The 14,032-nt window shown below is 38.9% G+C and overlaps 1 protein-coding gene across 1 annotated transcript; it reads right to left on the bottom strand.

Moving 5' to 3' along the window:
- Positions 1-3,116: 3,116 nt before the first annotated feature.
- On the bottom strand, positions 3,117-4,303 carry LOC135636047 (cytokinin riboside 5'-monophosphate phosphoribohydrolase LOG5-like). The gene is made up of 7 exons (XM_065147581.1): positions 4,187-4,303; positions 4,013-4,110; positions 3,899-3,929; positions 3,705-3,804; positions 3,562-3,632; positions 3,330-3,473; positions 3,117-3,244 (listed from the first exon to the last, which is right to left on the bottom strand). The coding sequence occupies exons 1-7, from the start codon at positions 4,301-4,303 to the stop codon at positions 3,197-3,199; spliced, it is 609 nt and encodes a 202-aa protein (XP_065003653.1). The 3' UTR covers positions 3,117-3,196.
- Between the last annotated feature and the right edge of the window lie 9,729 nt (positions 4,304-14,032).

Below are 14,032 nucleotides of genomic sequence, written 5' to 3'. Positions count from 1 at the left end.
GAGCTCTGCCAGGTGATGCAACCACCGAGCTCAGATTTCGAGCTCTGCCAGGTGATGCAACCACCGAGCTCAGTCTTCAAGCTCTGCCAGGTGATGCAACCATCGAGCTCAGTCTTCGAGCTCTAGCAGAGAGGAGCAATCGCCTGAGCTCAGTCTTCGAGCTCTGCCAAGCGGTGCCACCTCTCCAGTCAAGAGGTGCAACCGCCTGATCCCAGAATTCTGGGATTTGATCGATTTGATCGTTTTGAGCTCGAATTTTGAATTGGGTTGGGGCCTATAAATACCCCACCCATTCAGCACTGAAAAGATACAGACCTACACCGAAATCTTGATCTTTTCTGTGATTCTAAGAGCTCAAAAGTGTTGTAAAGCCTTTAAGTCTCCTCCTTCTGTTCTTCAAGTTTTCAGTTGTAAAGTGAGGAGAGAAAGGTCTGTAAAGGTTGTCTCCTGAGCCTGTCAAAAGGAGAGAAATTGTAAAAGGGCAGTTTGGCCTTCGCCTATTGAAGGAAGGCCCCTAGTTGACGTCGGCAACCTCGTCGGTGGAGGAAGCCAAAAGTGGAGTAGGTCAAGGCTGACCGAACCACTCTAAATCTCTGGTTTGCGTTTATTTTCGAGCACTTTATCATTACTGCAAACCTCCTTCATCACTACTGCTCTCTGCGCTTTCACGAACAAGTTCTAAGTGCTGTTCTTCCGAATCTGCATTCAGACGTAAATTCGTATTTTCATACATTACAGTTTACGTTTACGTTTGATTCTGCAGAACTATCTTCCGTGCTTTTACGAACGAGCTTCTTTGCAGTTTATACTTACATTTTGATCCTATTGATAACTGCAAACTGTCCTCTACAATTTTACGAACGAGTTTCAACATTTAGACGTAAAACTGCATTCAGACGTAAATCGGCTTTCCTCGCCCAATCATCAGATCTCAGTTCACGTTTACGTCTTGATTTCAACTGCATACTGCCTTCTGCGAGTATACAAACAAGTTTCAAAGTTTAGACGTAAATCTGCGTCTAGACGTAAAACTGCGTTTAGACGTAAATCTGCGTTTAGACGTAAATCTGAGTTTAAGACGTAAATCTGAGTTTAGACGTAAATCTGCGTTTAGACGTAAAACTGCGTTTAGACGTAAATCTGCGTTTAGACGTAAATCTGCGTTTAGACGTAAATCTGCGTTTAGACGTAAATCTGAGTTTAGACGTAAACTGCGCTTAGACGCAAAACTGCGCTTAGACGCAATCTGCGCTTAGACGCAAACTGCATTTAGATACAAACTGAGAATTTGCTTTTGCATCATAATTGTTTTTGAACGAACGCAGCTTTTGGTTTTTAATCATTGTAAGATTTCCGCTGCACTAATTCACCCCCCCCTTCTTAGTGCTCTCGATCCTAACAGGAACAAGGGCAACCGGTGAGTTGCCCTGTTTTTGTCACTACGGATGTAGAACAAGGAGGATCAGCGGTTGGGAGGCATGCGACGATCGTCGCACGGTGGCTGGCAGTGGTGGTGGCTCAGCAACGAAGGAGAGGGGTGGCTTTGAAGTGGCCAAGAAGCAGCGGCGACGGTAGAGGCAACCGGTGCCTACGACAGCAAAGGGACCGGCGACTACTTCGTTTCTATCGCACCACAGAAACAGTGATGCCGATAGATGGCACGGTCGAAGCTGCAACCAAGGGAAGGCAGCGAAGGTGGTGCGGCTAGGGCAGCGTCGTTGATGGTAGAAGCGACGATGGGTGGTCCGCTGGCTGGGAAACAACGGTCGCGGCCCTTCTCGCTCGAGCGAGATGTGGGTAGCGAGGAGGTGAGGTTGCTGGCCGGGGGGGCAATGGCGGCAGTGGTGGCTGCTGGCTGGGCAGTAGCGGCGGCGGTGGTGGTCCGTCGACTAGGAAGCAGCAGTGAGGGGTGGGCTGGCTGAAAGCAGGGGATGCGGGCTGCCAGCCTTCTCTCTTCTTCTTTCTCTCTTTTACTTTTTTTTTTTTTGGATGACGATAGCTACTTGGTGGCCGAGCAACAGCGGCGACGGTGGAGAACGGGTTGCCCTGTAACGACGACGGCGACGACGGTGGTGGAGAAGGGAAGCAGGGTGCGGTTAATGGCTACCGACCTCTTCTCTCTCTTTTTTTTTTCTTTTTGAGATGACGAACTACAGGAAGAACGCTGAGGATCGCTGCTCTGATATTAAATAATAAGACCCTAAAGTTTTATCGTCACTCTGATACCAATTAATAAGACCCTAGGTCTTATCGTGGAAGAAAGGAGAGAAAAGAGAATGATAATGATCGCTTCGAGGGGATCGACCCTCCTTGATCACTTCGAGGGGATCGACCTTCCTTGATCACTTCGAGGGGATCGACCTCCTAGGTTTTGTCTATAGAGTGGAATAACATTTCCTTGATTTATTGATTACTAAAGAAAGTGTTACATTACTATTTATAAAGTTCCACCTAGAGTCCACCAGGACTTGGACTTTTAATAATAAATAAATGTTAAATAAACTCATACTTGATTCTAATTGAACTAAACAGACTCAATGAACAATTGAACTAAATAAACTCAATAAACATTATTCAAAAGCTAAAAAAATGATCTTAACATATATATATATATACATATATACATATATACATATATATATATACATATATACATATATATATATATATATATGTATATATATATATTTATCCCTGGATCAAAATCGGAATCTGAATGTCTCAAGATTATATATATATATATATATATATATATATATATATATATGTATGTATATATATATATATATATATACATACACATATATATATACATACATATATATACACATACATATATATATATATATATATATATATATATATATATATATATTTATATATATATATATATTTATATATATACATACATATATATATATATTCCTGGATCAAAATGTCAGTTCATATATGGCTAATCGGAATCTGAATGTCTCAAGTACTAAATAGCTGCACAAAAAAGGCTAACTTTCGATGTGTTCAAGCAGCGTAAGCGAAGCCAAGTAACACAAAAAGGACTGGGGACGAGCAAGTCCAGTGAAAGGCCACAGCCAAACACTTCACGGTTAACGCACAAACACATGCCATGATATCCCCAACCACAGACAAGGCTACTGGACACAGTTCGTGTCACTGCTGGGGCAGCGACTTGCTCCATTTACCAACGAAGCCGTGCGACTACTTCGTCCTGCACCGGTACGTATTCCTGCGTCGCAATAGCAGGAACATTAATATATGCAGCGTAGAATGACAGGAAGGTCAAATGAGGAAGAAGGCTGAGCCGCCATTACTTCGAGTTTTTGGACGAGATCTCTGGCGTTGGATGCCGAGACGACGAGGTGTCGCTGTAATGGCTGGATGAAGCCGTCGTTCACGGCTTTGTCTATGAAGGCCAACAGGAAGTCGTAGTAGCCATCGACGTTGAGCAATCCCACCTGCCAGGCCAAGAGTAGCCATTGCTTCTTAGTTTCTGCTGCCTTCTGGTGTCGCAGCAGAACACACTAGCAGATGAGTAACGCTTACGGGTTTTTTGTGGATGCCGAGTTGCGCCCAAGTGATGACCTCCAGTAGCTCCTCCAGTGTTCCATACCCACCTGTGGTACAGAAAAAATAGAAGTCGTAAAGCTAGCTGAAGCAGAGAGAGAGAGAGAGAGAGAGAGAGAGACCAGGGAGAGCGATGAAGGCGTCGGAGTAACGAGCCATTTCGGCCTTGCGCTGGTGCATGCTGCCCACAGGTCTGATTTCTCCGATCGTCTCTCCAGTGATCTGAATCCATAGAGCAAGCAAGCAAGCAAGCAGGACAACTGTTACGCAAGATTTTGGGGACAGAAAAATAATGGCAATCAACGCATGTGCTGACCTCTTTGCACATCAGGGTCCTCGGAATTATCCTACAAGAACACATGACGCATAACAAGGGATTCAAGGAAAGAACAAAAGGCATTAATGATTGCTGAAACCAGTGGATGTTTACCCAATGACATGGCCTCCACCTCGATGAACAGCTTCAGAAACCAATCCCATGAGACCCACACTCCCACCTCCATACACGAGGTCAATGTTCCTGGCCACCTGCGTCCCACGGCTCGCCTGAGCTCAAGACTATAAGAGAAGAAGAAGCAAGAGAGGGCTCCAGGAATTGAGTTACCAGCTCCCTCCCCAGCGCCACAGCAGCATCCTGGTAGCAGTCCCTCTTCCCGGCGCTGCTCCCGCAGAACACGCACACCCTCACAAACCTTGACCTCCCCGCCCTGTTCTGCTCCATGTCTGCCACCTCGATCACCTTCTCCACTGCTTTTATGGACTCTTCTTGCTTCGGAAATGCTACTTTTTCTTGATATGGCATAATAAGACGAGCGCTATTTGTCCCGAATTCTTCCACTAAACTTTCCCTCCGAAGACAAAAAGTTTGTACGTTGTTTAGGATGCCATATGGAAAGGTGGACATCGCAGTCGTCAATTTGTGCGTGGCGAGGGACAGAAATAGCAGCGTAGTTATATCGGACGGACGATAGTTGTGCACTGTCCGATATGATACCAACTTAGCCGCCACAACATCACTGTATTCCTTTTAATGTAAGTGGATAGGACGTTCGAATCAAAATAAGTCAGATAATGAATCGAAACTAAACTGGATCGATGATCGAATGATTTTGAATCGAAATCGAGCTGGACTTCATTATTTAGAGAAATATTTTATTAAAAGATCAAATATCCTAAATGATTATTTAGAGAAATATTTTTTTAAAAATTAGAAATACAAAAAAAAAATGCTTCCAAATTGAAACTACATATAATCGATTCGGTTCAAGTTTTAAATTTAAGAAAATCACAATCATCGGTCCGACAATCGATTTTAGAATCAAAATTTATTGATCCTAAGACTTATATTAATGGCCATTGAGCCACAGTATAATGTTTAGTACATTGATCTTTTTTTGGGGAGGAAGCAGTCAATTTCTTTCTTTAGTTGATTGAGGATAAGTTCTTTATTTTAGCTTTTAAACATGAAAGAGTTGTTGATGGTGTTGACATTTATAATCTCATCTCATGCACTAACATATGCCATATGAATGAGTTTATCCATGTTATTTGCATACTGCTTATGCTCAGAACCATGTCATTCATATACTTCATGTTGAGACCAGATTAAGATTATGTCTGACATTGAGAAAATAATACAAATTTCAGAGGAAATAAGAGAAATATCTTGTGTTCAAGGCTTATCATAAAAAAAAAGATCTTCAATTAATTATATATACATACATATATATATATATATATATATATATATATATATATATATATATGTATATATATATATATGTATATATATATATATATATGTATATATATATATATGTATGTATATATATATATATATATATGTATATATATATATATATGTATATATATATATATGTATATATATATATGTATATATATATATATGTATATATGTATATATATGTATATATGTATATATATGTATATATGTATATATATATATGTATATATATATATATATATGCATATATATATACATGTATATATATATATGTATGCATATATATAAAAAGAATTAAATATAAAAAATTCAAAGACTAGAAAATATATCATAAAGTGGACATAAAAAAAATCGATATAAGACTAACATGTACTTATGTGAAAATTAAAATTTCTACTATATGAAAAAACTAAATACAAAGAATAACATTTTTACGTTAGTTGAAATTCAAGTCCAAATCTCTTATACATTATCTCATATAATCCCATGGAATTTTTCTCTTAATCTAGATTTGTTTGAAAATATCTCGTAAACACCCTAAATGTCTTTCTCTATATCTCTCACTCACTCTCACAAGAACTAGTAAATTCTAAATTAAGGACTACTCTTATACATCATTAGAAGTCTTTTATCAATTTCGATATGAGGTTACCTTGCATACACCTAAAATATCTTCCTCAATATTTCTTATTTTTATCTTGAGATATATGATATATTTATAATAATAAATTCTAATTCATGAAGTACTGCTTCTTGAATTTCTAATCATAATCTTAATCCTATATGGTTAAAATTTAATTGATGATTCTCTATATATTTGAATCTAATTATGATATTTAAAATATAAAAATACCCATTAATTCTTATTATTTAACTATCCATCATCCTTTAATAAGATTTGAAACTTGATAGGGAAAATATTTATTACAGTTAGGGTTTCACATGTATCAACTCGGATAAAATTAGGAGACTAGGGTCCTTTGATCAATAATCAAGAAATCCCAATATTTTATTGAATATAAAATATTTAAAAGAATATTATCTATATTATGAAATATTTTTTTAGTTGATTAGTTATAAAAATCACCTCGACTTCAAGGTCAAACACTATCTCTCTTTATTTCCTCTTACTTAATTTCGTGAGTGACTTAAGTGTTAAAGGAAACCCTATCCGACTTTTCTCATATGTCTAGGTTAAGTGTTCAAGATCTCCTCAACTACATCCTAAAAATTTCTTGCGCACATCTTCTACTAATCTAACTATCATCTGTAATCAAATCAAATATTTAATTTATGAAACAATTTTTATTTCCTTATTTTGCCATTGTAATTTAGGAAATATTAATCTTATTTCCTTGTTTGCCATTGCGAATTAGGAAATGATTATTAAGTATTCTAAATAGGATGATATCATATTTGTTAGTATATTAAATAAAAATAATTTATATTAAATAATATCAAAATTAAAAAACTTTCCTTTAATGGAGGCTTGCCTCCTCTTATTTAAAGAGAGAGATTTCTCTCATTCGTTCCTCACTTAGTTGCAGTGGAAGGAACGAGGAATTACACCATGCTGCGGAGAGGTAGGTTTCCCTACCTTTCTTGAAAATAAAAGTTTTTATTTTGATTCCTTAAATGTAAAAAAATTTATAGTTTGAAAATATTTATCAATTTTTTAATATCAGAATACTTATTATTGGATTAAGATATATTATCTAAAGTTTTTAAGGGATTCTACAATCCTCTTTAAAGGCTTCTTTAGATTTAAATATACTGAAATTATATATGTTTTATATATTGAATACATGATATTTGATTTTTTATATTTGGATTAAAAATATTATTTCCTCGTATTATAGTTTACATTTTAATCTTATCAGGATTAAAATATACTATGAGTAGTTAAAAATAAAATATTTTTTAATCTTTTAATTATTAGATTATAATATATTATCTAAAATTTTTTATCCCTTTTAAAATTAAAAATTTTATTATTTGATTAGACCATATTGAAATTATTCATGTCATATATATTGAAAATATGATTTCTAATTTATATTAAATTAAGAATGTCATTTTCTTGTATTAAAGTTCAATCTTATTCTTTAATATGTTGTTATATTTTAATATATAATTATTAATGAATATATATTATCATAATTCAATATTAATAAAATTGGATAAGTAAGGTTAGAACAGCCCGCAAACTAGGCCCAACCCATAGGTCAGAGCACAACCCATTGTCTAGGTCTAATCAGTAGACTAGGCCCAACCCATAGGCCAGGCCTAACCCGCGGGTCAGGCTTTAGCCCATAGGCTAACCTAGCCTAGCCCAACATCGGTAATTACATGCGACACACATGATCAATCCATGGGCTAGGGTTGGGCCAGCCTAGCGTGATGTATGCCCAGTCATATGTAGTGCATATTACTAGTATATGGGCTAGCGCTACCTAGCCCAATATTATTGTTGGATTTGATCCCAAATATTGATTGAACTAAACTAGGTTTGATTAGTCTAGATCGATTCAGGGTGATTCTAAATTGATTGACTTATTTAAGTCAGTTTTACCTAATTTGAATCTAATCTAGTCCAAATTATACTAGTCTAGGGTAGTTTCAAACCAGTTAAATAAGGATTAGAGATCGGTTCAACTAGGTTCTAGTTAAATCGAGTTTAATGTGATCGATTGAACTATGATTCAAGTCGATTGAGAGCTAATTAGTAGTATTTGACATGAAAGATATTTAAAAGAAATGTTTTTGATGTGTTATTTCATCCCAACATAGACATGACTAATATGAAATACTGTTATTATCTTGCCGAGGGCAGGTAGGGGTAATTCCCTTCAGGGATTACCGGGCCGTCAGACGTGATGGTTGGACGATTTCTCCATCCACTATTGGGAAGAACGTGTCCCTACTTTGGTGGGTAAGTGTAACATCCCTCATTTCTGAATTTTTATAAGTTTCTACTTGTAATGTAAATATCTATTTAAAATTTGATAAAAGAGTCAAAGTATGAATCTGAGAACTTATTTATAAGATTTGGGGGATTTGTTCAAATTTTTTTTTTTAAGACCTATTTGTAAACCCTGAGGACCTAATCGTAAATATAATAATACAAGGACTAAACTACAAAATGTACAAAATTACAAATTCCACCGTTTAAGCCTCTGCCTTCATTCATAAGGAACTAGAGAAGGCAGCTGCTGTTGAATCTCGGATTTTGATGATGAAGTCAATTGTCATTTGTTATCTAATCTATGTGTTGAGATAAGTGTGCAGGATTAACTACGATGAGAGTAAGACAAGCAGCAGGAGTTGCGCCGGAGTCAAGATCATGATCACGTTGGGAGTTCGAGAGTTCGACGGAAGTTCGGACGGTCGTCGGAGGTTCAGAGAGAACAGATCCGAGAAGTCCAGAAGCTTGCCAAGCGAAGCTCGTCGGAACTCGCCAAGTGGATCGTCGCAAAGTCCAGGAGTATGCCGGATGTCCGCAGAAGGATCACCGAGGGTTATCGGTTGATCGACGGAAGTTGGCAGGAAACTCGCCGGAAGAAGCGATTGACGCATCGGAGCAAAGCTGCAGAAGTTGTCTTAGAGATAATCGTAGTTAGCATGATGATTAAGCATGAAAATGGGAGGTGATCCCATTAGCTTAATCTTGGGGCAATTGGGCCCCTGAAAAGATTCAAAGTGGGCCGAATGGAGTGAACCATTCGGACCCTGATTGCACCAGGAGGTGCAACCGCCCCAGCCAGGAGGTGCAACCGCCTGGGCTGTGGGGTTGGGAGGTGCAACCGCCCCAGCCAGGAGGTGCAACCGCCTGGGCTGTGGGGCTGGGAGGTGCAACCGCCCCAGCCAGGAGGTGCAACCGCCAGGGCTGCAAGGCTGGGAGGTGCAACCGCCCCAGCCAAGAGGTTGCACCACCAGAGCTCAAGTTCCGAGCTCTGCCAGGCGATGCAACCACCGAGCTCAGTCTTCGAGCTCTGGCAGAGAGGTGCATCAGCCTGAGCTCAGTCTCGAGCTCTGCCAGGTGATGCATTCACCAAGCTCAGTCTTCGAGCTCTGGCAGAGAGGTGGATCAGCCTGAGCTCAGCTTGGAGCTCTGCCAGGTGATGCAACCACCGAGCTCTGTTTCGAGCTCTGCCAGGTGATGCAATCACCAAGCTCAGTCTTCGAGCTCTGCCAGGTGATGCAACCATCGAGCTCAGTCTTCGAGCTCTGGCAGAGAGAAGCAATCGGCAGAGCTCAGTCTTCGAGCTCTGCCAGGCGGTGCCACCTCTCCAGTCGAGAGGTGCAACCGCCTGATCCCAGAATTCTGGGATTTGATCGATTTGATCGTTTTGAGCTCGAATTTTGAATTGGGTTGGGGCCTATAAATACCCCACCCATTCAGCACTGAAAAGATACAGACCTATACCGAAATCGTGATCTTTTCTGTGAATCTAAAGAGCTCAAAAGTGTTGTAAAGCCTTTAAGTCTCCTCCTTCTGTTCTTCAAGTTTTCAATTGTAAAGTGAGGAGAGAAAGGTCTGTAAAGGTTGTCTCCTAAGCCTGTCAAAAGGAGAGAAATTGTAAGAGGGAAGTTTGGCCTTCGCCCATTGAAGGAAGGCACCTAGTTGACGTCGGCAACCTCATCGGTGGAGGAAGCCAAAAGTGGAGTAGGTCAAGGCTGACCGAACCACTCTAAATCTCTGGTTTGCGTTTACTTTCGAGCACTTTATCATTACTGCAAACCTCCCTCATCACTACTGCTCTCTGCGCTTTCACGAACAAGTTCTAAGTGCTGTTCTTCCAAATCTGCATTCAGACGTAAACTCATATTTTCATACATTACAGTTTACGTTTACGTTTGATTCTGCAGAACTGTTTTCCGTGCTTTTACGAACGAGCTTCCTTGCAGTTTACGCTTACATTTTAATCCTATTAATAACTGCAATCTGTCCTCTACGATTTTACGAACGAGTTTCAACATTTAGACGTAAAACTGCATTCAGACGTAAATCGGCTTTCTTCGCTCAATCATCAGATTTCAGTTCACGTTTACGTCTTGGTTTCAACTGCATACTGCCTTCTGCGAGTATACAAACGAGTTTCAAAGTTTAGACGTAAATCTGCGTCTAACTGCGTTTAGACGTAAATCTGCGTTTAGACGTAAAACTGCGTTTAGACGTAAAACTGCGTTTAGACGTAAAACTGCGTTTAGACGTAAAACTGCGTTTAGACGTAAATCTGCGTTTAGACGTAAAACTACGTTTAGACGTAAAACTGCGTTTAGACGTAAATCTGCGTTTAGACGTAAATCTGCGTTTAGACGTAAATCTGAGTTTAGACGCAAAACTACGCTTAGACGCAAAACTGCGCTTAGACGCAATCTGCGCTTAGACGCAAAACTGCGCTTAGACGCAATCTGCGCTTAGACGCAAACTGCACTTAGATACAAACTGAGAATTTGCTTTTGCATCATAATAGTTTTTGAACAAACGCAGCTTTTGGTTTTTAATCGCTGTAAGATTTCCGCTGCACTAATTCACCCCCCCCCTCTTAGTGCTCTCGATCCTAACAATTGGTATCAGAGCAAGGTTAACTCTCTAAAGGATTAAAACCCAAGAGAGATGGCATACGCCGGAAACCAAGAGGGGCATTCGATTACACGTCCACCCATGTTCAGTGGAACGGACTACACTTACTGGAAGACCCGAATGAGGATCTTTCTTATTTCTATGGATTTTGAACTGTGGAACCTTGTTGAAAATGGATTTTCAAAATCTTCTCTTCCAATGATCGATTGGAACGATTTGGAGAAGAAGGCTTTCGCTCTTAATGCAAAGGCTATGAATGCCTTATTTTGCGCTCTTGATAAAAATGAGTTTAATCGTGTTTCAACTTGCGAAACTGCTTTTGATATTTGGCACACACTTGAAGTGACCCACGAGGGCACAAGTAGAGTGAAAGAGTCAAAAATCAATCTGTTGCTGCATTCTTTTGAACTTTTCCGAATGAAACCGAGTGAAACCATTGGCGACATGTTTACCCGTTTCACGGATGTCGTCAACGGTCTAAAAGGACTCGGAAAGAGCTTTTCGGATTTTGAGCTTATTAATAAGATACTAAGATCCCTTCCTAAGAGTTGGGATCCTAAAGTCACCGCCATTCAAGAGGCAAAAGATCTGCGAAATTTCCCTCTTGAAGAACTAGTCGGGTCATTAATGACCTACGAAATGACCTGCAAAGCTCATGAAGAGCAAGAAGACATCCTTCCAAAGAACAGGAAGGATATGGCACTTAAAACTTCTGAATGCCACTTGAGAGAAAACTCAAGTGATGAGGATTGTGACGATGACTTGGCACTTTTGACAAGAAAGTTTAAGAAATTCTTCAAAAGAAACAAGTTTAAAAACGATGTGAAAAATAAACTTGAATCAAAGAAGGACCAAGTGATCTGCTACGAATGTAAAAAGCCGGGACACTACAAAAGTGATACAATTAGAAATATATCATATCCAAATTCACATACCTCCCTGATCTTCAAAACCTGTTCATCTACGAATTAAATTCTTGTAGAAACTAAATATATCATGATCTTAAAAGGGACACCAAACAAACATACGTACGCACGTTAAAAGATCTATCTTACAAAGAGCTTCTTCCTTAAATAAAAACTCATACGAAATCATGTAACAAACATCAAATTGCTCTGAAACTCTCCTCAAGGCAAAGGCTCCCTAATCAAATCATCTTAAGAACTCACCTGCTGCAGGCGGTGGCACCTCTCCAGCTGGCGGTTGCACCTCCAGCCATCACGGGTTGCCAGAGGTTGCACCGCTCCAGCCAGAGGTGCAACCGCCAGCAGCTCTGCTCTTTAAAATCACGCTAGGGCCGGCTGAGGAACCGACCCCAACTCACCCCCATTTCCTCCTCTACTCTTCCAAGTCTCCTCCATTCCCATTTCACTCCTCTAAGCCTTCCAAATACCTCTTATTTCGGAGCAAAACATCAAGAATCCTTCCTTCTCTTAAAGATTTCACAAAGGTACTCTCTAAGAAGCTCTTAAATTCTGTTTTGTTCTTCATTTACTTTAGCTCATCATCATCCCTCTAAACAGCAGTAGTAATGGGATCTAGAAGATCCTCAAGGGACAAGGGAAAGAGGAGAGTAGTAGAAGAGTTTGATCTCACTCTTTTTGATTCCAAAAACCATGCTGAAAAATTTCTCTCCTTCGAACTAAGAAGCATCAATAAGGGAAAATACGTAGATCTGAATGAACTAAGAGATGTAGAGACTATCCATTGGTTTGCAAACCTAAATCTACTTCCCATTTTGCAGATCAACGAACCCATTTATCCTAGACTAGTTAGATTGTTTTATAACAACATGCAAAAAGATGATGAAGAAAGGATATCAACCTATCTCTTAGGACAACACATTTCAATCACTGATAGATTCATTTGTGATATGATAGGTATTCCCATGAAAAGCATAGGACTTTACTTCAAAGGATCATGGGATGAAAAAACTATTGAAACATCCTACGTTGAAGCCTTAGGAACAATCCTTGCCAATCCTAACGTAGAATCTATTCCTAAAAGTTGTGAACATCTAATGCCCTTTAACACTAAGATACTTCATCATATCATGACTAGTATAATTCTTCCTAAGCAATACCATCATGATGAAGTGAGTCAATTGGAATTAGGAATTATGTACCTAATTATGAAAGAACGTGACATTTGTCTTGGCTATCTGATCCAACAAAACATGTTGGAATTATCTACGAAAGATATGATGCTCCCATATGGTGGAATTATTACCAGAATAATGAAAGCTTACGACATTCAAATACCACTAGAAGAAGAAGTAATGAAATCAGATAGATACAGCATAATAAACAAAAATCTACTTCACCGACTAAGATGTCACTATAGAAACGGTAACTGGGTTAGAATGCCTAGAAGAACTAATCCCCCTGAACCTGAACCTGAACCAGAGCCGGAAACCCCAGTCTTTAGGAGTACCCACTCTCCTCCAATCTGTCCCTTTGAGGAAACACATCCGGTTGAGCAAACTCACACATCATCCATCGAAGATATCGGGATTCGGATGGACCGATTTGAGCAACGACAAGAACGGCTTGAACTTCGACAAGATCAAATCCTAACCGAGCTACAACAAATCCATCGACAATTTGACTCTTTACTTAGGCACTTTAATCTTCCACCTCATGAATAAGCTTGTATAAACATCTGATGTTTTTGATATGACATGTTGTAAACTCCTTATGTTATTCATGAAGGACTTTGTCTTTATGGTTACCTGATATGCTGTACATATGTTACCCTGATATGGTTATCTTTGTCTGTGTAAGCATATTTGCAAACATCTCTTGTTGTTTATCTCGGTTTTTGCACTGAAACTAAAAAGGTTTAAAAGCCTATGCCTTGAAAATATGAAGCAACATACCAATGTAAGTTGATAAGTCAGCAGTATGACATTGATATGGTTGCTATTGCTAATATGATTGCTATCATGCCATGTATCAAACAAAAATGTGCATCATACGAGCTGATATCTTACCATGTGATGCAATGCTACACTTGCTGAAATAAAAATCCTGCTATGCAATATGATATAATGCTGCACTTGAAATAATTGTGTTACTACATCAAAATTATTTTTCGAATGTTATTACTATTACATGCCT

The sequence above is a fragment of the Musa acuminata genome, chromosome BXJ3-4, assembly GCF_036884655.1.
Source record: "Musa acuminata AAA Group cultivar baxijiao chromosome BXJ3-4, Cavendish_Baxijiao_AAA, whole genome shotgun sequence".
Classification (NCBI taxonomy): domain Eukaryota; kingdom Viridiplantae; phylum Streptophyta; class Magnoliopsida; order Zingiberales; family Musaceae; genus Musa; species Musa acuminata.
The sequence above is the reverse complement of the archived record's forward strand: the minus strand, read 5'-3'. Positions and strand labels throughout refer to the sequence as shown.